This window comes from Neovison vison, chromosome 5 (assembly GCF_020171115.1).
Source record: "Neovison vison isolate M4711 chromosome 5, ASM_NN_V1, whole genome shotgun sequence".
NCBI lineage: Eukaryota > Metazoa > Chordata > Mammalia > Carnivora > Mustelidae > Neogale > Neogale vison.
The window spans coordinates 102090318-102114756 of record NC_058095.1 but is presented as its reverse complement, the minus strand read 5'-3'; the positions used below and the strand labels follow the sequence as shown (position 1 = coordinate 102114756).

At 42.8% G+C, this 24439-nt stretch overlaps 1 protein-coding gene across 1 annotated transcript in view; it reads right to left on the bottom strand.

Annotated features, from left to right (window-relative positions):
* FREM2 (FRAS1 related extracellular matrix 2) overlaps positions 1–22526 on the bottom strand; it is a 156058-nt gene extending 133532 nt beyond the window's left edge. The window contains exons 1-2 of the mRNA XM_044249633.1: positions 17308–22526; positions 12187–12276 (exon numbers count right to left, since the gene is read on the bottom strand). Of these exons, the coding sequence (XP_044105568.1) occupies positions 12187–12276; positions 17308–22486 (5269 nt within the window). The 5' untranslated portion in view covers positions 22487–22526. The remainder of the gene's footprint in view (positions 1–12186; positions 12277–17307) is intronic.
* Positions 22527–24439: the final 1913 nt, after the last annotated feature.

Genomic DNA, 24439 nt, shown 5'->3' with positions numbered 1-24439 from the left:
AACTATGGAAATGGTATATCGATCAGAGGAGAAAGTCTCGAAAGATAAAGAAATTCATTAGGATGGGGCGCCTGGGTGGCTCAGTGAGTTAAGCCTCTGCCTTAGGCCCAGGTTGCGATCTCAGGGTCCTGGGATTGGGCCCCACGTCAGGTTCCCTGCTTGTTGGAGAGTCTCTCTCTGTCTGCCTACTTGTGATTTCTCTCTGTCAAATAAATAAATAAAATCTTAAAAAAAAAAAAAAAGAAGAAGAATAAGAAGAAATTCATTAGGAAAATCACATTAGGAAAAATTTATTCATTCACTCGATAAATAGTTCTTAAGAGCATCTATGTGAGCCAGGCATTGAGGCGACATCAATGAAAAGCAAACATAAGAATCCCCGGTTCTCACAGATAGCGTATTATACTACAGTGGGGGAAATGGCTAACATTAATAGGGCACTTACTCCCTGCTGGTCTTTATTTTTAAGCGTTTTACATCTATTCAGCCATTTAGGATAAACCTTGATGTGGTTCTAACAGGAAAAACAGGAATGAAGTTAATGAAGGAATCTGATTCAACAGGAATTCAGGAAGCCGGTAAAATTAGCCGGATTTAGTAACCGGATGGACATGCATGGTGAAACAGAATGACTCTTGAGGTTTAAATCGCAAGGGTAATTGTTTCTTGATGGTTAAAAACAATTTCTGAAATGGTTATATGTACCCCACCTTACTTAATTTTTATAGCAAGGATGCAGTACCCTTTACTTGGGGCTATTTCTACATAAAATCAAGAAAGAGGAGAATTATGGGAACACAGAATGGTTCTTTTCTGTCTCCTGCATTTCTGAAGTCTACTGACCAGTTTTACCACTTTATTTTCAATTTCTGAAGTGGCTCTCTTGAGCTAAGCTCAAGAACACTGTTTTCTGTGTTCTCAACTCATGCCTCTAACAGTCATAGAAGTGGAGTTAAATGTAGCTGGTGGGGGCATTACCAAGATGAAATAATTAAACCTTTCTGAATCGAGCTAACCAGCAAGGGAAAAAAAAAAAAAGAAAAATGAAGAGCAGGTACTTCTGCTTTCTCAGCTTGGAAGAATGTAGTCAGAGCTCTCTCGAAACAAAAAGAAAGAGAATTGTGTCTTGGCTTCCTTCATCAAACACTATTTCCTTCATCGATTGCTCCCAGCTTAGTTCAAAATTAACATGAAGAATAAAAAAAATAGTGTTAAATTGAAAACCAAACATAGCTATAAGCACTTTTTCTTCATCTTTTTCTCTTGATTTCTTGGTACCAACGATATTGATACCTTTTGCAAAAAGTAAATATTATGTTGAACAGTTCTTAGCCAGGACTGAATAACTCATTTTGGAAACTTCTACTATACCACCACTGTAAGAATTCTAAATGTAAACATATGAAGCTACATTGTTTCCTTAACATGGCATTCATTCCTTCAGTGAAAAATTACCTATACACAGCTTCTTGGCAATTGACTTTTGATTCTTAGGGGCAGAACCAGATTTATAAATTGATAATTTCATTAAGTTTACACCAATTGTTTCAGAACAGAATATTTAAGAAAATTATTTTTTTCTCACTTACCCAAACAGTTTTACTCTTAGGAAATGTACACTCAGATATCAATCTACACTTGTGAACCAAGAACAAAGACTTGTATTTATTTGTGTGTGTGCCTCACTCTCTCATTACTTTTTCACGAAGTTAAACCTCACTAAATTTCATTTTTTCCTTATTTGCAAACAAGATTAGGTATGACATTTGCTCCTTTGACCTCAGTGGATAATTATAGAAAGCCACATGGCTTTAACACTTATTTTATTTATCAGTGTTTTCAGCAGTTATGGCTCAGTGTATTAGATTTGCAGTCGAAACTATCATTTGAGCCTCACATTTGCTAAACCCAGATGTTTCGGAGTACTGTATTTTTTTTTTTTAACCAAAGCTAGTTACTATATTTAACCTTCAAGCCTATAAAATTTACACTTCTAGTTAATAAAAAGAAATAAAACATATAAACTGAGCTCGAGAGAGAGAGAGAGAGAGTACTTTATATTTCCGTTATTTGACCACAGGGCAAACTCCTTATTATTAGCTTAATGAAAAATTTTTGTTTAGCTCCTTGCTAATGGCAAAATGACTTTGAAGCATTGTTAGCCTTTAAACTCAGGACTGCAGAGGAGTCCCCATTCCTCCACTTGCATCCCTGTCTTATCCCATCTTCCTACCCAAAACAAAGAGACAGTTAAACATTCCAAACAGCTGCTGTGGGAAAGACAAGAGAGGGGAAGAAGAAAGAAGAGGAGAGAAGGGGAAATGGGAGAGGGGAAATAAGCAAAATATGAAAGAAAAATAGAAAGATGAAGAAAAATGAGAGGTAACCTCGAAAGCCCCTTAGCTACCTGCACAGTCATTACTCGGAGGCAGGAAGTGCGCTGGGTGAATGATCCCATTTTCGTGAATGATCTTACTTAAGCTTCAAAAAGAACCTTATTACCTAGAGGACTACTATTGGCCCACTTGGCAAATGACACCGAGGCTAAGAAGACTCCCTAGTGAGCTTAGGTTCACATTGCTTTTTCTGCAAAAGGCAGAAGCAATATTTGTTCCAGTTCTAATTCCAAAGGCTGTCCTCCTAACTCCTCCGATGGACAGGAAGAGAAGCAGGGTCAATAGGCTGGCCTTACTGTAGACACATCTCAAAGTAAAGCATCTCATAATTAGTATGTTCAAAATGGCCACTTCATTTCCTCTCTGAAACCTTTTCTATGCCCCTCTCCCTACCAAGTCTTTTCCAGCACCACCACTCTCCTCTGGCCAAGAAACCCAGAATCATGCTTACGTTCCCATCTTCCCTCATAATCCAATCTGTCATGAAGTCCTACAGATTGAGATCCAAAATTACAGCAAACCTGTCCTCTTCTTTCCGTCTCACATCTGTCTTACTGCACCAGTCTCATACAGGTCTCTCTGTTTCCTCCTTGTCTCTTTCCCCGAATCCTCTAAGGCTGCAAGAGTCAGTTTCTCAAAATGTAAATTAGACCATGTCACTCCTTTGCTTTAATACAATTTGGGGGTGAGGGGGAGTTCCCTTTACCTCAGAACAAAATCTAAATCCCTGTGCTGGGTTATAATGTTCTATACCATCGGGCCCCAGTCTCTCTCTCCAGCATCACCTCATGTGGCACTCTGCTTTGTTAACTGAGTTCCGGTCACCTGAACACACAGAGCTCAGTGCCTTTGCACGTGCTTCCTCCCCAGCTTGGAACATTTCTCCATCCCTTCTTCCCATGGTGGCTTCATGTTATCCTAAGTCTAAGCTCAAATATCACCCTTTAGAAACCATGCCTGACAGCTGCACCTCTATCTCAGATTTAATGATAACCTCCCTAATACCTTAAACACTGTGTAAGTGTTTTATTTGTCTACTATTTTATCATCTGAGCCTATCGGAACCACAGGTCAAAGATCACAACTGTTATGGTCATCACTGTTTTCCCAGAATCCAGTAGATATCTGAAATATAGTGGGTGCTCCAAAAATGTTTGTTGAATAATTTCCATAAGCAAATGAAGAGAGAACCACTTTATAGCAAGTAAGTTTTTCCAGAGAAACTCTGACCCTTCTCCTACATTACATTCTGATTCTCTTTGGACTGGCATACATTCTAGCAAATACAGAATCATACCAATTACAACTACATACCAGAGAACTGACCACCACCTTCTCTTTCGCCCAGCCACCCAGAGCACACTCAAACAGAAAGAATGGGAATATTACTGAGTTATGTAATATACATATCATATAAATATTTGATACAGATTATGGTGTTTTAATCACCTAAGAAAGATCTGCTTAGTTTTAAAAGGTGACAATCATTGGTTTTGAGAGTAAAAATAGAACACTTCTAAGCCTCTAGAAACGTGACTAGTAAGGATTCATATTTATGAGAAGATTTAGCCATTTAAGAAAAATTTCCTCTATATTAAAGCCAATAAAAATAGTATATTCATAGGAAATATAATTTTGGAATGAACCTAACGCATAGTAACTGGTAATATTTACTTTATACTTTTCTATTTAAAAGGTATATATTTTCTCACTGAGTGAAATAAGTCAAGCGGAGGGAGTCAATTATCATATAGTTTCACTTATTTGTGGAGCATAAGGAATATCACGGAAGACATGGGAAATGGAGAGGAGAAGGGAGTTGAGGGAAATCGGAGGGGAAGATGAACCATGAGCGACTATGGGCTCTGAAAAACAATCTGAGGGTTTTGAAGGGGGAGGGGGTGGGAGGTTGGGTGAGCCTGGTGGTAGGTATTATGCAGGGCACGTATGGCATGGAGCCCTGGGTGTGGTGCATAAACAATGAATTCTGGAACATTGAAAAGTAATTAAAAAAATAAAAAAGAAAAAAAAGAACACAAATGTATCATCAAACATGAGTGTATTAATGAAGGAATGATCAAGAGATTCTTTCTCCTTCAATAAACAAAGGTATGTGCTTATAGAAAAAGATTTAAAAAAAAAGGTATGTATTTTCTCTCATGGACACAGAATAGGTTCCTTACAGTCATGCTGCTAAAGGCAGGGCTCTGCTATGGAAAGACCCAGATGATTTGAACCATTCTAAACTGCTGGTTGAAAAGAGAAAGGCTTTCAAATGTTCAGCCCCAGTAGCCAACAGCCCTTTCCAGGACCTGTATTCTAGTAGATCTTATGCTCTCTCACAGATTAGAAATATTTGTCTCAGTGCCTGACATTACTTCACCATCTTATTATAACTCCCTAAGGCCCTGGTATCTTTCCTTTGGTTCTCATGTCACTAGCAATTAATTTTATTGCCAAGAATGCTTGCTTTTTTCCTCTAAGCTGAATGTGTCTGTATAATCTTTTAATGCTTGTCCTCAAACCTCGTTTTCCAACTTAATGCCCTTACTTCTACTTTTCCAGCCCTTGTGCTCAATTCCAGCTAATTGTCAATAATGACTTTGCCTTAAACCCTGAGTTACTGGCCACTTTCAAGCAAAAATCTGTGCTCCTTCTAATAGAATGAAGAGCTTCCCATCTCCTTGTGTCTCAGTAGTCGGTCATCAAATAAGGTATAAAAATCTGAAAGCCTTGTCCTTAACTGACATTTCATATAAAGAACTGACTGGGCAGCTTCTCCAATTATGTCAAGATGCTATTTATATCTTTCAATAGCATATGAATTAAGGATCTTGGCGAATGAAAAAACTGGGCACCAAAAGACATAATCAAAGAACGAGGCAACAAATGTCTGGCTTTGGGCCAGACACGCTACAACGGCCAACACAGATATCATGTCTGAAGCCTCAGTTTTAACGCCAGACCAGAAGACGGCACTCTCTCCGACCGCATGCCCACGTCACATGGGAGTTCAAATGGGGAAGCACCAAACAGTTTTCACAATGGAGAGAAAAGGAGGGCTCGTCCTACTCAGTCTATCAAGCCAGATGGATGATCACATCTCCTAATTCTTTCCAATGCCCGTCCAAAAAAAGGTCTTGGATCTGACACTGAGGGCTTGAAACTTAAACCCATACACAAGAAACTAATAAAAATTTATAGAATGACATTTTAACGGGGACCGAGGGTACTTCCTGCTAAGAAGAGCATTCTACTTCTCTACCTGGCATTATGTCTCTTATCACACGAGGCACAAAATTGGGGTAACTAAAAATACTTAAGGTAGTGGTGCTGACTTTAAAAATATACCGTTTAACAGAAAATTATCTATTACCATTAAATTTTAAAGGTGTACGATTGTTGATACAATACACTGGAAACTTTTTTTTTTTTTTCCCTGAAAAGAACTCTCTAAGAATGATGTGAGCTCTGAACTAGTGGTTACTGGGAATCTGAGAATCCCTTTGGTCTTCTGTCTACTTCACTGAAAGTTTCAAAGGAATTTCCACAGCAGTTGGTTTCATGTGTTTAAAAATGTGAAAGCTTTACTAAAAATCTTTCTTGGGCCACAGGGATTTAAGTTAATGCCAGGATAAAAGAATGTGCTAAAGGAATGCCAAGGTCCACTGGCAATTGTTGAGGAGTTTTTCTTAGAATATGATGTAATCGATCCTTACATAAAAAGGAAGCGCCTTTTCCCCATTTATCTATTCATTCATTTTAATATTTGTTATATATTTACCCTGTTTACAACCCCAGGGAGGCCCTATGCTACAAAAATTAATGAGACCTTTTTGATTTGAAGGAGTTCCTTCTCTACTGATAGAGGTCTTCACATTAGCAAGTAACCAGAATACAACATCTTTGTAGATAAAGGTAGGGACAGATGCACGAAGAAACAGCCTTGCTAACTTTGTCATCATGATGCTGGGAGCAACTCTGGAGAGGAAATATCACTTGAGCCAGGTGTTTTAAGAGTGATGAAGTTCATCAGGGTTGAGGGAGGGACACACCAGGAACAGTGGTGTGAGACCAGCTTTTGCCTCACAAGAAAGAGGCAGAAAAGTTCTTTTGAAAGAAGACCAAAAAGGGACAGAAGCACTTTCATGTTAGAATACTTTATAAGAAAATTACAGGGCATTAAAGGCTGAGATGAAATCAGAGAATATGTTCGATTAGGAGCAGGATAAAAGAATGCATGCTTTTGTCTTCTGCTAAAATTCTGGAGCACTAGAGGTCAAAAGGGATGTCTTCTCCAGGTCTGTAGTATTTTTGTATTGAGTTCCCCTCAGGAAGATAGAAAGGGTAAAACTAAAAGAAATGGAAGATGGTTTTGCTGAATCCACAGGTCATTGCTATATGGCTCCTTAGCTGAAGCCAAGGATAATGACAGCACATTTCCCAACTTCAGAATTTGACCCTGTAAATTGTAACTTATAATTTAACTATATAGTAGATCACTGGCCCCAGAGTACCTCGATGGATGGCCTTTTGATATATTATTTTCATGTTCTTTACTGATATCCAAAAACTATACTTCAACACTAAATGTTCATTTTAAGAATTATACTATGACAGACTATAATTTAAAATTTTAAGAACTGCATAACATTTTAAGATGTTTAAGGATGTTTCAGATGTTTACTAAAAAGCTTTTTCTATGTTTATTTTGCATTGGGAATAATTTCCAGGTTGCTGTTTGAGTACATGGTGACATGAATATGACTGTAAGTTTTTGCTTCCATTGAGTCATGTCTTAAATGGACTATTACATCCTGCAGGATTCCAACTACTTATTCACAGATTTTTTCCAAAGCATTTTCTCTGTAACTTCACGCACATTAGAGAAGTGTACCTGTTTCATCACCACTCACATATTAAGTGTGTTTTTTTTTAAGTTTCTTTGTAATTTCACTGATAAAACAAAAAATGGTACTGTAAGGTTGATTTGTGTTTATTCAAGCTTTAGAAAGACTGAGTATCTTTCCACATATATTTTTTTAAAATGAATTACAGTATGATATTAGACAAGAATACTATAAATTTGAGTACATGGTGGACTTTAAAGACCTCTAAAATAAAAATTCACGCTATATAAGAGATATAACTTTTGCCTACGGACAAACAGGCATTCTCACCATTAAATATTCTTAAAACCTTGGTCAGGAGAACCCAGGAAACAACAAATTAACACCCCACTTTGCCTATCCTGTGTAAGTATGAAAGCCATTGCTTGTAGAAAGAATCCTGGGATTCAAACTCGCCTCTGGTTGCCAGTTTACGAAACTTGAGGAAGGACAATTACCTGTTTCTGTGACTCAGTTTCCTCATCTGCCAAAAGGGAACAGTAATACTTTTGTTTGTATTACTAAGCTGATAGGAATGCTATGAAGGCAATACTGCATAAGTAATCATAAATCTTACATAAGATATAAGGCCTAATTGAAAGAATCCTAAAATATAAGAATCTCTCTCTGCGTGTGTACATGTGCTATATCAACCAACACTTATAAAATCCAAACACAGTAAAATCCTGACATTACCAATTCTTCAAATAAAGTCCTCTTCAGGGCGCGCCTGGGTGGCTCAGTGGGTTAAAGCCTCTGCCTTTGGCTCAGGTCATGATCTCAGCATCCAGGGATCGAGCCCCACATCAGGCTCTCTGCTGAGCAGGGAGCCTGCTTCCTCCTCTCTTTCTGCCTGCCTCTCTGCCTACTTGTGATCTCTGCCTGTCAAATAAATAAATAAAATCTTTAAAAAAAAAAAAAAAAAGGACTCTTCAGTCCTGCCATTTGGTAACAGCGCCGAGCTAAAAAGAGGTAACTCTGTCCTAAGCATCCCCTTAGTGATGAGTGGTCCTAGTCCATCACTACATCCTAACAAGATTTCTGTGGCTAGCTAGTTTCTCATGATAATATAATTAAATCTGAAACAAGGGCTTTCAGCTCTCCACTTTCCTAAATCTCTTCTTGACTCCTGAAAGTAAAAGTTATTATGTAGTTTTTCAGGTTGTTCAAGGATTACTCTTGCTCCAGTAATTTCCTTAGTCACTGTCCTAAAAGCATTTTTTTTTTTTTTAAAGATTTCAGCTATCCATTTGACAGAGAGAGAGAGAGAGAGACACCACACAAGTAGAGGGAGCTGCAGGCTCCCCGCTGAGCAGGGAGCCCAATGCGGGGTTCAATCCCAGGACCCTGGGATCATGACCTGAACTGAAGGCAGAGGCTTAATCAACTGAGTCACCCAGGTGTCAGGTGTTCCTCTAAAAGCACTCTTGAGGACTTGGAAGAAGGTGAATTTTATGGACTGGAAAGAGAACTGGAATAGACAGTTGTTAATTTTAGGCCATGGTGCTGTAACTGGTTTCCCAGATGTGAAATATTGGAAGCATTTCACGTATCTCATGGAGATGGTTTATGGATATGCCAACTATCTTTGTATAAAAGAGATGATAACAAACTTGGTAACCAAACCCACTGGTCCAAGAAGTCTGTCATCACCTACATGGGAAGAATAAGTAACCATTGACAGAGGTCTGTTACCTCCTGGACAGATGATACATTCAGAGAGGTCACCTGGCTTTTCTGACACCTGGATCCCTCCAACTAAAAAACATGAATAATGTTTGTTCATAGGATTCAAGCACCTTCCATGATTCCAAAGACATACATATCTTTGAGAAGCGTCAGAATATATCACATATGTGTCTTCATAAACATATATTACATAAAATTTACATAATTAAACATAAAGATTTTGAAAATGAAGGTCCATATTACAGTCTATACAAAAATATTTTTTAGAGTATATTTTAAAAGAATTATGGTCTGTATTAACAAGATATATATAAATGAGATCTATCTAATTTTGTGGATCAAAAAAACTCTTAGTTTAAAATTATTTTTATGGAAAGGATGGATATCTTTATTTTCTTCCTCTTACCACAGATATTGGCAATATCTCTTACTTCTGTGTGGCAAAATACCTCATCCTTCCCAGAGACATAATTTCATTCAAGATACTCTTTAAATAGTACTGCATTTCTCGTTCAAATGTTAGAGTATTTTACAAGACAGTGCAAAAATCCTTAAATAGTAAGTATCAGATTAAAATAATTTTGAAGTACATACATGAATTTTTATTTTTTAACCTTGCAGGCTTCTGTGTTTATTCTGCAGAGGGATGTTTCCTTATATCAGGTGAATTAAGATAGATTCTGCTCCATAGATAGTTTGTCAGAATCTGCCTGAGCCCCACAAGTAATGCCATGTTGGCAGTGAGAAGAAAGGTCAAGAACCGTTTCTCTGGAATGTTTCCCTCTCATGTGAAACTCCAGCTCTAAAAAAGCTCCCGAAAATGATGCATTTTCTATTTCCATAAACACAACCCTTTGCTGTTCAGCCACATTTTCAGCAAACCAAAAAAAAATAAACCCAGTCTCTTCAACTAGCCATTTCTCACTTAATATTTTGAAATACGATAGGGCATAATATTTTTTAAAGTTTAAGTACAAATCAAAATTTTAAAGGAAATGCAACCAGTCCATCCAGCTAAGGAAAGGAATGGGCGGAGTAACAGAGTGGCTCTGTGTCAGAATGGAAATGTAATAACGGAGGGGGGAGAGCACAATATTAAAAAAGCAAAACTACCATATCTTAGAATTATAACTATTTGATTTCAAACTTTTTTGGGTAATTTTAAAGAAAATCAGATTTTGCTACTGAGATATTATATGTAGTCATTCTAAGTGACAAACCTGGTACCTTGAACCAATAATTTAGTCTATAAATTTTGATCTACGGGGCGCCTGGGTAGCTCACTGGGTTAAGCCTCTGCCTTCAGCTCAGGTCATGATCCCAGGGTCCTGGGATCAAGCCCCGCATGGGGGGGGGGTCTCTGCTCAGCAGGGAGCCTGCTTCCCCCTCTCCCTCTCTGCCAGCCTCTCTGCCTACTTGTGATCTTTCTCTGTCAAATAAATAAAATCTTAAAAAAAATTTTTGATCTACTACACAGATTTGAATTATCTCAGAGCTCTCCTCTAAAGTTTACTGATGGAAAACTTTCCCATTTGAGCATCAAGATTCAGTAAGCACGTTTTTCTTTATAAATCGGCTTCCTTAGAAATCGGTTTCATACTAAGATTCCTTTTATCCATACATAAAATATTAAACTATGATTTGGTTACTATAAAAATAAAGGCATCAAATTTACTAAACATCTGGCCTCTAGGGAAAATCAAATAGCTGAACCTAAATTAACATCATTTTTTGCCTCTCTGGCACATGCCCAGCAGATGCCATTTTTTAGAGCTGTGATCACATTATGTCCAATGGTATTTTAAACAAGTGCTATTTAATGCTTCACAAAACAGTGAAGGGAAGCATGTCATCTTTTTGAGATAGATGACATAATAGTGTACTTTTTAAAAAAAGCATCATAAGAAAACAGATGACTAGATCCAAATCATTTGTTTTCTCCTTCCTTCATCTCTTACCCCCAAACCCCCTCCCACTTCCTGTGTCCTGTTCACACAACATATGTACTTCCTGAGGCTCTTTTGCTTCTCCTGAGAGAACAGAGACATCCTTATGATGACTCTAGAAGTGGCCCATTTTTCTTCTGGCATACTGCATTAAGAAGAGAGCCAAACAGAGGGTGAACAGCAATCAAGGCGTTGGGGGACAGTGACAATGACATTGTTCAGTCATAGCCTATTCTCTGCAGTATTCAGACTTCACTGAGGAAAATTTTATTTTATTATTATCATTTTTAAGATTTTTATTTATTTATTTGACACAGAGAGAGAGATCGCAAGTAGGCAGAGAGGCAGGCAGAGAGAGAGAAAGGAGGAAGCAGGCTCCCCGCTGAGCAGAAAGCCTGATGCGGGGCTCGATTCCAGAACCCTGGGATCATGACCTGAGCTGAAGGCAGAGGCTTTAACCCACTGAGCCACCCAGTAGCCCCTATTATTATTATTTTTAAGATTGTGTTTATTTATTTGACAGAGAGAGAGAGAGAGCGAGCGCACGCACACACAAGCAGGGGAAGCTGCAGGCAGGGGAGAAGCAGGCTCCCCACTGAGCAAGGAACCCAATTTGGGGCTCGATCCCAGGATGCTGTGATCATGACCTGAGCCGAAGGCAGATGCTTAACCGACGGAGCCACGTGGGTGCCCCCACCGAGGAAAATTTTAGCTAGATTGTGTCACAAAATCCTCCAAACTAAGAAAATCATTAGACATACTGAGATTGATAAGATAAAAAACACATTTACTTAGCACTGATTTCCTGATAAATGCAATTATTCAACAGCATGAATCCATACAGCACCCAAGTACAAATCAGCAAAAGGCACCCCCTCAGGGCAGACACATAGGGGTAGGCACATGGCTTGAGAGTGGAGCTGGGTGGATTCCAACATCCTCTTGCCACCTCAAGCAGGCAGCATCAATTAGAACATATTCTGAACAACTGGACACGGGGATCTTATTTACATAGGTCTTTCTTTTAGTGCTTTGCAAATCCTAAGACAAAAATAATATAAGTGGAACATTTATCTATACTCATTGCAGAGTAGTACTGTGTCAGATTAAGAACGTAAGATTATCTAGTGGCAAATAAAAAATTCACTCAGTATAAATTCAGGTGAACAGAAAAGGATACTTGATATAGATTCTTTGTAGTGAAGTCATCAAAGAACAACCAATAAAAGTCTCCTGGTTTATACTAACAGGAGAGTGAATACTTACCACCATCTTCAACTGTAAAATGGAACATATCACTTGTGGCATTGGCCCCGTCTTTTAAAACGTAGCATATTTTCATGTCATCAATGTCAGCTAGAAAATAACCCAAGAACAAGATGATTCATTACTAAGGTGAGATTGGTGACTCATTACTTATGGTAAATCCGACTGGCTCTTCTCTGTAATCATGTTTAGGTTTCCTAATTCCAAGGGAAGCAGTGCTATCTGATTTCTCCTCTCTCTAAGCCCCTTGATTTCAGCTGTCCCACGGAAATCTGATCCCTTACCCAAATAGAGTGCAAGAGTTAGGTTATAATAATAGCAAGGTGTTGCCCCTCCCAATGCTATTTGCATGTTCATGCACCAAAGAAGTGACTGTCTAAATACGGAATGTCAGACTTCATGACAGGTGGAAAGGGAGATAGTCTGAGGCATGAAAGATTTCCTGACACTGCCAAAATCACACTCTTTTCCTCCCTAGAGAGTTGGCTCTCAGAGGAAAGAACATCCTTGCTCTCCTCTGGCTAACATTTCTTACCTCATGCGATACCCAACAGGCTGTTTTTAAGCTCTCCAGAGTTCGGAAAAAAAAAAAAAATCAAGGATATTTTACATCCCAAAGATTGAAATAACTGTCATGAGCCCAGAAAAGAATTAGAACAGAAAACATCTAACAAAACCTGAAACCTTTAATCGTAGTGAAAAGCTATTCTGCCTCAGGAACCCTCTTTCTTTTGCTTTCCGGCCCTGCTCTCAAATTTACCAGCACAGTTTGTTTTCAGTGATCGACGGACATACAACTTCAAAAATTTATTCATGCATTTTAACAATTCCTTTCCTAAATGATGAAACACAGACAACATAAAAAACCAAGAACCGTCCTCTTCTGTGATGCTCGGCAGCATGATGTTATTGACCTGGGCCACGCAGTAAGTAGTTATTTCCAAGGCTACATAAAATCAAGTTCACAGCTCAGAGTAGTTTCCCCAGTGGTATGTAATGTTTGTGTGTCTTGAGTGGGCTCTGCAGTTTTTCCATCTTCTAAGAGTTCTTTCTACTAAGTTCGTGCTATGAAGTCTGCAAGCATCATATATAAGAAAATGGATTTATGAAATAATAAGTTCAAGTGATGTAAGGTACTGGATCAACAAATAACTCCATGAATTTCTGTGACCCCATCTGACAGATGGGAAATGTACACGCTCCCTTGCCTCATACAGTTCCGAAAGGTGACTTGCTTACAATCCGACATTTGAAAATCTGATTTAATAGTTAATGGTAACTTCCTGTAAAAGGGCTACTAACAGATCAAGCAAATTCAACACATATTCTCCCCCCTTAGCATTTTATTCCTAACTCTGCTCTAATTTCCCCAAACTTCTGCCTAGTGTCATTTGTATCTTTCTGCGTGGCTACCTCTCCTAGAAGGCGGAAAACTTCTGGGATTCTTTTTTTCATCCTTTTTTTTCATCTTTTTTTTCATCCAGTCCTTTGCTCAGGGTCTAATATTCAGAACAGCTCAAACGTTTCTTAAATGAAAGAATCCAAAGGTCTGGTGGACCATGCTCCAACCGCTACCTCCATGTGTGTGATGTAAGGTAAGGAGCAAAGCCCTTGCAGGCTCTTTACCTGTCTACTCCTACAACTCTGACCCTTTACAACCTTTTAATTCATCAGGAAAACTGTGCTCTAAGGGCACATCTTTAGCCTAAGGACAGTCTTCTGGTCATGTGGGGAAGACCTTTTTCCAAACTTCCCCATTCCCTCTTTTACTGTGTAAGAAAATCTAAAAGCTCTACCACAAAAAAAGAAAAATTCGTTAGTGTACCCAAACTCTGCATCATTGTTTTCTTGCAAAAGCTATAGTATTTAGGAGACAGTTTTGCTGAAACAAATCACCTCTTCAAAAGTGATTTCTTAAAAACTTTTCTTTTTCTTTTTTCTTTTTTTTTATTTTTTTATTTTTTTATTTTTTTTATTTTTTTTTTTTAAAGTGAACATGAATGCAATTAGGACATGTTAGGGCATGTAATATTGATAAGTTGGAACAAACCAAAACCCTTTTCATTTTCTTTATAACTCAGTTAGTAATTCAAAGTTCAAAAAAGCGACTTCTAAAAAAATCTCAAATAAGTAAAGACTTTGATCATACCACTGTTATTCTATAGGAAACTCTAAAGCTATCAAAAACATCAAAAATTATATATAAACACTCACTTCTTAAGGCACAGTAGTATTAGGAAGATCAAAACCTAGTAGCAAAAAAAGGTCATCTCCTTTCGGTAAACATCTAACAATTACCTGGATTTTCTTCTAATCACTGATCACACATCCGATTTATTTCAGTTCATGTATACAAGCATTCCATGATTTTGGGGTTTTGTTTTAATTCTAAGTTCACTGACATGCCTGGCAACCACACCCTGGTTCAAACTCTGGGGGAAATTTCTGAAAGTGATCTGTAATGTATCTCTCAGAAGACATTATTGTGTACTTTTTTTTTTTTTTTTAAGATTTTATTTATTTATTTGACAGAGAGAAATCACAAGTAGATGGAGAGGCAGGCAGAGAGAGAGAGAGGGAAGCAGGCTCCCTGCTGAGCAGAGAGCCCGATGCGGGACTCGATCCCAGGACCCTGAGATCATGACCTGAGCCGAAGGCAGCGGCTTAACCCACTGAGCCACCCAGGCGCCCTATTGTGTACTTATTGTAGAGAAAACAGTCTGGGTCCTTGAGACAAGTGATTTAAGCCCAGGATGGAGACAGCAGGGGCACCCTGCCAAAGACACATCATTGAAATAATTTCTCTAATTTGTCTAATTCTACCTTGTTAAGTCTTCTAATAATAAAATTGGATGAGGTTTAGAAATTAATGAATTTTCTTTTCCTAGGGACCATTTAGTGAATTGGTTTGGGAACAAACTTCTTTGCCCATATATGGCTAACTTGACTTAACTCAGCTCACTGAAAATCCATCAAAATACAGCTCAGCTCATCCCTTCAGTATAACAGAAAAACAAAAACAGATCAAAGCTATTGTTGTCCTTACTCAAGCTCCTGCGTTCATTTCTCCTCAAGACATCAGCACAGTGGCTTGACAGTGGAGCTTCCCCATTTTCCCTCAGCCATCTTGTCTCCTGAACCAAATTGTGGCCTCCACTTGCTCAGATGAGCACTCTGTGATGAATTACCAACAGTTTTCCTAGGCAGCATTTGGGTTCTTATCAGAATGTGCTCATTTCTCTTATAACCTGAAAAATGTATCTTCACTTTTTATAATAAACTGCTACTCTATATGGTCATTTACAAATGACCATAAAGACTAATAAAGGTGAGTCCATATTGGTGAGAGAGAGAGAGAGAGAGAGAACACGTGCGCACATGCAACAGCCTCTCTCTGAAATGGTATAATTTAGGGTTTGATATTTAAGATATAATATTCCAACATTATCAGCTGTCAGACCTACTCCATAGACTTGAAGTTAAATCGTCTGCCTGTCTTCATCGACAAATTCAATGACAAAATTCATCAACAAATTCATTGACAAAAAAAAATTTTTTTTTTTAATCCTTAAAGTCAGATTACTTGTTTCAGGTCAGAGGAGCGATTTGAAATCACATTTTCTATCCTGTAATATATTCCTTTCATCCTCTTCACTTTCCATGCAAACAAACCAGTCTAAGATTGCATGGCATCTCTGTCCTCAGAAAGCCTTCACACAAAAGTTTCCTGCTGGTCTGGCCTGACACTTGGCACTCTGAGGTTTTCCTGTCCCTGCAGGCCCTACAATATATTCAGGCTTTCGGCCAACAATCAGGAGGTTGGAGTTCAGGGCTGTTTGCCAGCATCTAAAACAGAGAAGCAGTTCACTTTAACACTAAACTTCACGACATCCGTTTATTAAAGCATTTGTTAGAGCCCAACACTGTTGCGGGAAAAGAACACCCCCACTGGGATGCCCCGAGGGTAAACTCCATCTCCACTCACAGAGCCGACACAGGAGAGATCTAGTTTCCATCCTGACATGGTGAGATTTTCATGAAAGCCACCCGTAGCCCTCTGTAGTGAAGATCGCACGTTCTAGAGAACAGAGCCTTGCCTCTCAAGCCCGTGCACTGAATGGGCTTCCCCCTTCTGTCAGTGAGTGACTCTGCAGAGGTCACCTGCCCTTCCTGTCTCAGACTGTGTCCACACACAAAGAAAATTTACGTTAGAAAAAAGCTTTAGCTTCAAGAACACAGGTGTTGGAGGCCACAGGTGTCTGTTACTGTGTTTGAAAGAGGATACGAGAGGAGATCTGAAACAAGAAAATAATTTCCTCCTTCCGTCCTGCTATTCAACTTGTTAATGTTATCTTCAGGTTCTTAATAAAATGAATGTACATTCTGGTGATAGACATATTGTCTCGGACATCATTAAGGATGCTTTACGTGTGCGCGCACGCGTGTGTGTGTGCGTGTGTGTGTGATGGAACCATACCTTGTACATATAATTGTTATAACTCCACACCTCTCATGTCTTTGGTGTTTGCCTAAGTCATAAAATATTAGAGAAGAATTCTAAACCTAAGAAGTATGTATACATTTTTTTTCAGTTACAAAGTTTCTAAGAACTGCAACAGGATTAGAACAATGCTCTCACAATTAAAGTAATATAGACCTGAAGGCTCTATTTGAATGGAAGGTGAAAATAACAGTAAGAAGAATACAAAGAATTCAGAAAGCACAACGTTCACTCAGGTGCCCAAATGCTTCATGAGTGACCTGCAGTGCACCCGACAGGCCACTCAGATGATGGGGGTGGGAGAGAAAGCAGACCTGAAGGGCTTGCTTCAGTTTTAATTCCCCCCCAAGTCTGGCTCCAGCCTTGGCAGCATACCTTGTTGCTGTCGAAAGATACTGATATTCCTGCTTCTAATGCAGGGTGTTGCAGTGGTAATACGGCAAGAAGAGAGCTATTCTCCCAGAAGAGTAAGTCCCCACATCCCTCCCGCCCAATCTCTCTATTTCCCTGTCCTTTTCTTCCCTTGGACTCAAATTTGATCCCCTATTTACAATATTTTCAGGAATAGCCGTACCCTCAGAAATTTCCATTGGGTATAAGGAAATAAAAGAGTATCATACCTTGTGTAAACTGAGTCACGCTGTGGTTGCCTCTGTCCAGGTTGAGGAGATAGCCATGTCGAGGGGCCTCTGTCACAATAAACCTGAGAGAAAAATGTAGGCTGTCTCTGTCCTCCGCTTTCAATATTTTGCTTGTGATCATGAACCCCAAGTGACCAGTAGGCAGAGTGCGAAGTGTGGAGGCCCCTTTGTTCATGGCAATTTGGGGGACACTATCGTCAACAGCTAAGACCTGGATTTTCATCACTTGGGGTCTCCTTGTTTCAAATGTTGTATCAGGGAAAACATAGAACTCTGTATGGGAACCATCAGTCACCGTGAAGGAGAAGCTGTCCTCATTCGACTCAGTGCCATCATGTCTGTAGCTGATTAAGTTTTCATTTAAGTCTTGCTTGGTAAAAACCATGGTGGGTCTGGTGTTGTTGAACAGGAGTTGACCATGAACAGGCACCTGGGTGACAATGAACTTCAGGAGCTTGTCAGGAGTATCTCTGTCTTCGACAGTGAGTTCAAAGGGAGTGATCAGCTTGTTTTCACCTTCACTGACAACCAGGTTATGGATGGTGACCACCGGCTTTTTGTTATCCACATCACTAATTGAGATACGGAACGTCCGGAAGACAGGGTTCCGGCCATCGGTGACCTGAAACTCAAAGCTGTCCATCTTGACTTCGTCATCAGCTGTGTGGATGTAGTAGATTTTGTTGCCGGCTAGTTGGAGCTGAGTGAAAGATGTGATGGATGTTCCAAGTTGATCTGTGCACTCTAAGTGACCTCTCATGGGAGCCCTAGTGATGGTGAAAACTAAGTTTTCATCGGGACTGTTCAAGTCACTGGTGCTTAGTAGATCTGTTGTGAGGGTGACTTTGCCACCTTCTTTCAAGGATACTCCTTTGCTTATCACATCCGGGAAGACAATGTCAATGCTCCCAATGGAAACATAAAAGTAGCGATCTATGAGGGCATTTGTTCCATCAGTCACATCAAATTTAATTAGGTCCCGAATGCCCTCTTGTCCAAAATGGACATACTGAATTAAGTTTCTGTCCACTTCATCCTGGGTAAAATTCATGCCCAGTGTGATATTTTCAAAGGCACCTGTAGGTTTTCGTCTCTGCAATAAGCCATGTCCTGGCCCATAACGAATAATATAAACCAAAGATTTGTCTTCAGAGTCCAAATCTGTTGCCATTAATATTTTGTTGTTGATAATTTTGGTTTCCCCAATTTCTATTTCTAGTCCGTTATTGATCATCATTCTGGGGGTCTCATCATCAACTGGGATCACTATAATGAGGACCATCCTTTCCACTGAGTGCTTACCATCTGTTAGTCTAATCACAAAACTGTCTTCCTGGGTCTCGGAGTCATCATGCTCATAAATAATGCTTGAACTCTCTATGATCTGATCCAAGGTGAAGCTTTCAACCAAAACTGTGCCATTTATCAGCTGGTTCATGATGTGACCTCGAGTAGGAAATCGGGTAATAGTGAAAGTTAGATCATCTGGGGGCATGTCAGCATCAGCAGCATTGAGGATGGGCGTATCAATCACCAGACTCATGCCCTCCATCACCATAAATTCTCTCATAAATATTTCTGGCTGTTCATCATTTGTGGGAATGATGACAACGGGGAAAAAATGTCTCTCTGAAAAGTTAATGCCATCAGAACAACGAAATATAAATCGGTCTTCCACAGGTTCGACCCCTTTATGGACACTCTGGACATAGTTAATATGACTCTGCCTGAGGTCTTTCAGGGTAAAGGCACTTATGGCAATTCCTGCTCTTGATTTCTCAGAGCCTGGGGCTGGAGAAATGTTTTCAACATAACCAGAGGTAGGCTGGATAACTATAGTGCACAAGAGGTCATCAGTTAGTGAATCAATATCTTGAGCACTTATATGTGTTGAGGTTATAACACTTTTATCACCTTCCATGACTATAAACTGTTCACCTACAGTAATCTCTGGAGCCTGGTTATCAACTGGGAGGATGGTCACCCACACGGTAACTCCTTGGATAGTATTGCTACCTATTACCCATTCTTGAGACACATCTGACAGACTCAGGTTAAAAGAGTCTCCTCTGGGCAACAGGCCTATCTCACCACTAGTGTGGGCATAGATGACAGAGCCTTCCAAGATGTCCTTTTGGGTAAACTGCTCTGCTGGAACTCCGTTTACCAAGATTTCTCCATATAAGGGTGGATCTTCCAAGACAAAAGTCAACATCACATCATCGGTGTCCTCGTCAGTCCCCTTGATAACACCAGCAGTGATTTCAGTAGCTCCATTTTCAAGAACATCTAGGTAAGACCCCAGAGTGCCAGCAGGAAGGCTCAGCATGGGCCCCTCATCATCCGCCGGCCGGATGTTCACCCTGAGAGTGATGGGCACCACGTGGTGTCTGTCACTGACCTCCAAGGAGCAGCTATCAGTGAGAGACTCATCGCCATTATGGGCATAGGAAATCCGACCCTGTTTTATGTCTTCTAAGTGGAAGACCTCCCCGACATGCAGTATCTGTCCAGACACTCTCATGTGGCCGTGTTTGGGCGCCTGCGTGAGAGTGAAAGAGATGTGGGCAACATCAGTGTCTACATCATTCACACGCAACTCGGTCTCACTCAAGACGTGGTGGCCCTTCTCCTGAATGGTGAAACCCGTGTTGAGGATCTCAGGTGGCTGGTTGTCTACTGGCTGCAAGTAAAGCGTGAAGGTGCCCGGAGCCACATTCCCAGCTTGATCCTCCACCTGGAACTGGAACTGGGCCACTCGGGCAGCCACTCCCAGTTCTTGCTCTGGAGGTCTGTAAGCAATTTTATGGTGGTTGATCTGGGCTTGGGTAAAATGGGTCACCACGACTGAGGGGTTGTCGGTCAGGACCAAGGTGCCCAGTGGGGAGGGCGAGTGGTTTTCGTCTGTGTCCATGGGAGGCTGGGTCACTGTGTAACGCAGGTCTCGGTCATCCGTGTCCAGGTCAGTGTAGCGCAGCCACTTCTTCCTCAGAGGGGTGAGCTGGGATTCCTGCACCACCATCCGAAGGGGACAGCCGCTACCCAGCTCTGGAGGGAGGCGATCCACAGGATGAATGCGTATCACAAATCTGTGTGGTCCAGACTGATTAGGAGGATCATGGTTATCCTGAACCCAAAATGTGAACTGGTCCATCACTGGCCCGGGACTGTGGGGCCCCGAATGCCTGTAGAACAGCCGACCCTCGCTTATGTCCCGCTGCCGCCACTCTGTCACTGTTTGCTCATAGAATGCTCCCTGTCTCCTCCAAGGGCCCCTGCTCAGCTCCTCCTCCTCATGGGGAGGATGTGTTTGGCGGAGAAGCAGATGCCCTGCAGTCGAGGAGGGCAATTCCAGCACAAAAAGCAGCAGAGAGTCATCGGAGTCAATGTCAGTTGCACTTAGAGCAAGGGGCAGGATGGGCACTGTCTCACCTTCTGCCAGTGTCAGCCCTGTGTTAGCATTGAGGACTGGTGGCTGGTCATCCACAGGCACTAAGGTGATGGGGAACAGGAACTGCACCTGGTGCCGGCGTCCTCCATCCACCATTCGAAGGACAAGGTTGTCACTCAGTGAGCCATCTTTGTCATCGTGATGGTAGACCACCTGGCCAGCCGCTAGCTCAGCCACCGTAAAGGTCTTAGGGGCGGAGCTGCCATGGGTGGCACCCAGAAGGACAAGGTGACCATGCCGGAGCCCAGCCACCACCTCCAGCTGCACTGCCTCCAGGTCATCCTCATCGCTGATGACCAAGTTTTGTGGCCCACTGCCCGCAGGGCCTGTAAGGGGCCGGGACTGGCCCTCATAGAGAATGAGACCGGTGTTCCGGGTGACCACGGGAGCCAGTGTGTTCATGGGCTTCACCACTACCATAAAAGCAAAAGGGTCTGAGGCAGCTCCTTCCGGGTCCACTACCTCCAGCTCCAGTTCAAAGAGCCGCTCCTGGTCAGAGTCCTCAGAGGGTGGCTGGTAGGCAATCTTCAAGAGCCGTAGGTCCTTCTGAGTGAAAGATGAGAGAGGCAGGCTGCGATCATCAGTACTAACTAGGTAGCCCTGGCCAGGCTGGAAGGGAGAGGTGAGGTTGAAGATCAACAGGTCAGGGGGAGACTCAGCATCCTCAGCGGCCAGCATGTCTGGGGTCAGGGCGGTGAGTACAAACTGATCCACTTCCATCATCATCATGGCCACAAAACTGGGCTTGGGGGCGGTGTTCTCGGCCCCTCCTCGGATTCTCACCAGCACCTGGAAGTGCTCACGTTTCAGAGCAGGCCTGCTCACAGGGGAACCACGAGACCGCAGCTCCACCACCATGGGCACCCAGTCCCTGTTTGGGGACCGACTGGGGGCCGTGTGGCGGTAGCGCACGCCTAGTTCCTGGAAAGCTTTGCAGTCCATCAGGAGAGGATCCTGGGCGCCCCCCTCGCTGGCTCCACCTGGAACTTGCGGGTAGTGAAGGAGCTCCCCGTAGCGAGGCAGCGCGCTCAGGCCGGACAGGATACCCACGCGACATTCCTCGGTCTCGGGCTGGTAGGCAAACTCCAGGTTCCGCGCGTCCAGGGCATTACTGGTCCCCAGCAGCTCCTCCACGACGAGGGGCAAGTTCCGAGTCACAACCTCTAGCTGGGTGAAGACCACCTCCACCTCCAGCACCAAGGGTAGCACTGCTGTCCCTCCCGGCGCGTCGTAGCGCAGCTGCAGCCGAACGCGATCCCGCGATGGGCTGCGCGCGCCCAGGTGCGAGTAGCGTACCTCTCCCGGGCCGAAGTCGCACGGGAAGCGCTTGGGATTCAGGCGGCCAGGCCTCTGGGCCAGCGCATCGTTGTCTAGCACGGTCACGGAGCAGCGGTCCCCCGGCTGCACCTGCAGCACCAGGTCGTGCAGCGGATCCAGCCAGACCTCGCGGCCGAAGGGCACCCGGAGCCCACGGTTCGCCAGCACTATGGCCTCCTCAGCGGGGACCCCTGCAGCCCCCGCGAGATCCGGGGACAGCAACGCTCGCTCAGGGGCAGCGGGCTGTGCCGGGACGCAGCTTACCGGTGACAGGAGAAGCAGCAGCAGCAACACGAGGAGGGGCGGCAGCGTAAGTATCTGCTGAAAACTGGTGGGGTTGGTCACCCCGCCGGCGCCGGAGGCGATCCCGGGAGTCCTGGCCGCGTGCATGGTCCGGGTGTTAGAGCTCGGACAGGTCAGCCTGAGAGAGCGCAGTCAGTCGCCTGGCAGGGAGCAAGAAACGTCCTCCGGAAAGTGCCAGGAACTCTGCACTCTGTAGCCGCGGCTGGGCCAGGATGGAAAGTTGCGCGGGGCGAGCAGGGCTGGCGCTGCAGCGGAGGCTGAAGCCCCCCGGCGTCCCGCTCCGCCACCGGCCGCACACTGGCTGCGAGAATGAGTCCCTCCACTCCTGCTTTCCAGGTCCCGGGACCTACAGCTTTGAGGGAAAACCCTCCCCTAGCACCCCCTTACTCCAGTCCTCCCAGGAGGCCAATCATTGGTCCCGGGAGGAGGCCCCGAGTTGAGGGTTGGGTAGTGGTATCTGCCAATCAGTTCCTAGAGGCGGAGGCGGGGAAACCTGGCGGAGAGGAGGATACTCAAGGCTCTACAAGTTGTGCTGGAAGCGAGGGGTACTGGCTGTCTCGAGGTGCCCACCTGTGCTCACGTTTCGCTCTGGGATGCCAGGGCTGCGGTTCCGGCAGAGGAGTCGGGACACGCGGCTGGGCTTGAATCCGTTCTTCAGCTGCCTGGGATCCAAGATTACCCATCTTTGCTCCCATCCCCTCCAATTCGTTGCAGTCTCGCGCGGGGGAGTGTGGTTATTGCTCACCGGGATTTGCAAACCCGAGAAGAAAGTTATTCGCAATGTCGCTTGTGTTTGAATGGAAACCCAGAGCAGTTTGGGAAGAAAGGATGGGGCTTATTTGCAAAAGAAGGACAGCTAGAATGACAAGCCAATGCTAAGGCAGGTTGCACACACACACACACACACACACACACTCACCCCGAACACACACACACACACACACACACACCGGGCCGCCGGAGTCTCCTTGTAAATTACGGGGAGGAGGGGTGCACAGTCCTTGGATTGGTGAGTTTTAAACAAGCCCCTCCTTTGCAACCAAAGTTCAGAGTAAAAGGGGAAAAGGGGGGCCCAAGGGGGAGGAATATTTGGAATGCGTGAGAAAGGCAGTCAGTCCGATCGGAATCGCGAGACTAGCACCAAAAAATAAGTTCTAGGGAATGTAGCCCCAGGCTCTCCCAAAGCCGCCGCGGTTCGGGGAGCTGTCGTTAGAAACGTTCCTGTTCTCTTCGCAGTAATTAGTCCGAGTACAAACTAAACCTACTTGTCAGCATCCCATTTCTTTGCATGCCAAGAGAACTGATAAATATCCAGAAGGCGAACGAAAATAGGTTAGCTCCCATTTCAGGGAGCGGGTTTTTAAGTCAGAGTTTGAGCTCTTCCTGCCCCCTTGTGTCTGTCCAGTTTCAGAAGTGTTCGGATTCTCCTTCTGCAAGGTTTCTAACAGCACCCGACTCTTCGAAGCGGGAGCGGGGTGGGGGTGGGGGGTAGCCCTCACAGTTAAAACTCAGCCATTTCCAGATTTGTTTCTTGAGCAGTCTTGTTTACCTATCCCGCTCAAGATGTTTTATTTTGGAGAATGTTCTTTTCTGTTCAGTAACACAAATCAGATTTTTAGTTGGAACACAGAATTGGAATCATGGTCATCATGTCCTTTTCCTGTTTAAGAATAGTTTAGATTTGGGAAGGAAAAGAGTGTAAGAAACTGCTGTGACATTTCAAGTTTCAGTCAAAATTGAAGATCTTCAAAGCACATTTCAGAAAGAAGTACTTACCTTATTAACTCTTTCAGGTCATTCCCCTGAGCGTCTCCAGTCCAGAATTTTGATCTCTGCCTGGTACACTCACAGCTACCTCCCAGTCACAACCCAGCATGTATCCAGGATATTGCTGGGAAGCGTCAGATTCTGCTCCAGGAAGACCCCTGGGCCATATCTGTCCCTAGGAGTTAGAGATGGGAAGTTCTGAAATCTTTCAAAAAGAAGCCAGAGAGAGAGATTAATTTAAAGGAGCCATTCATACCAGCAAACAAATGACGT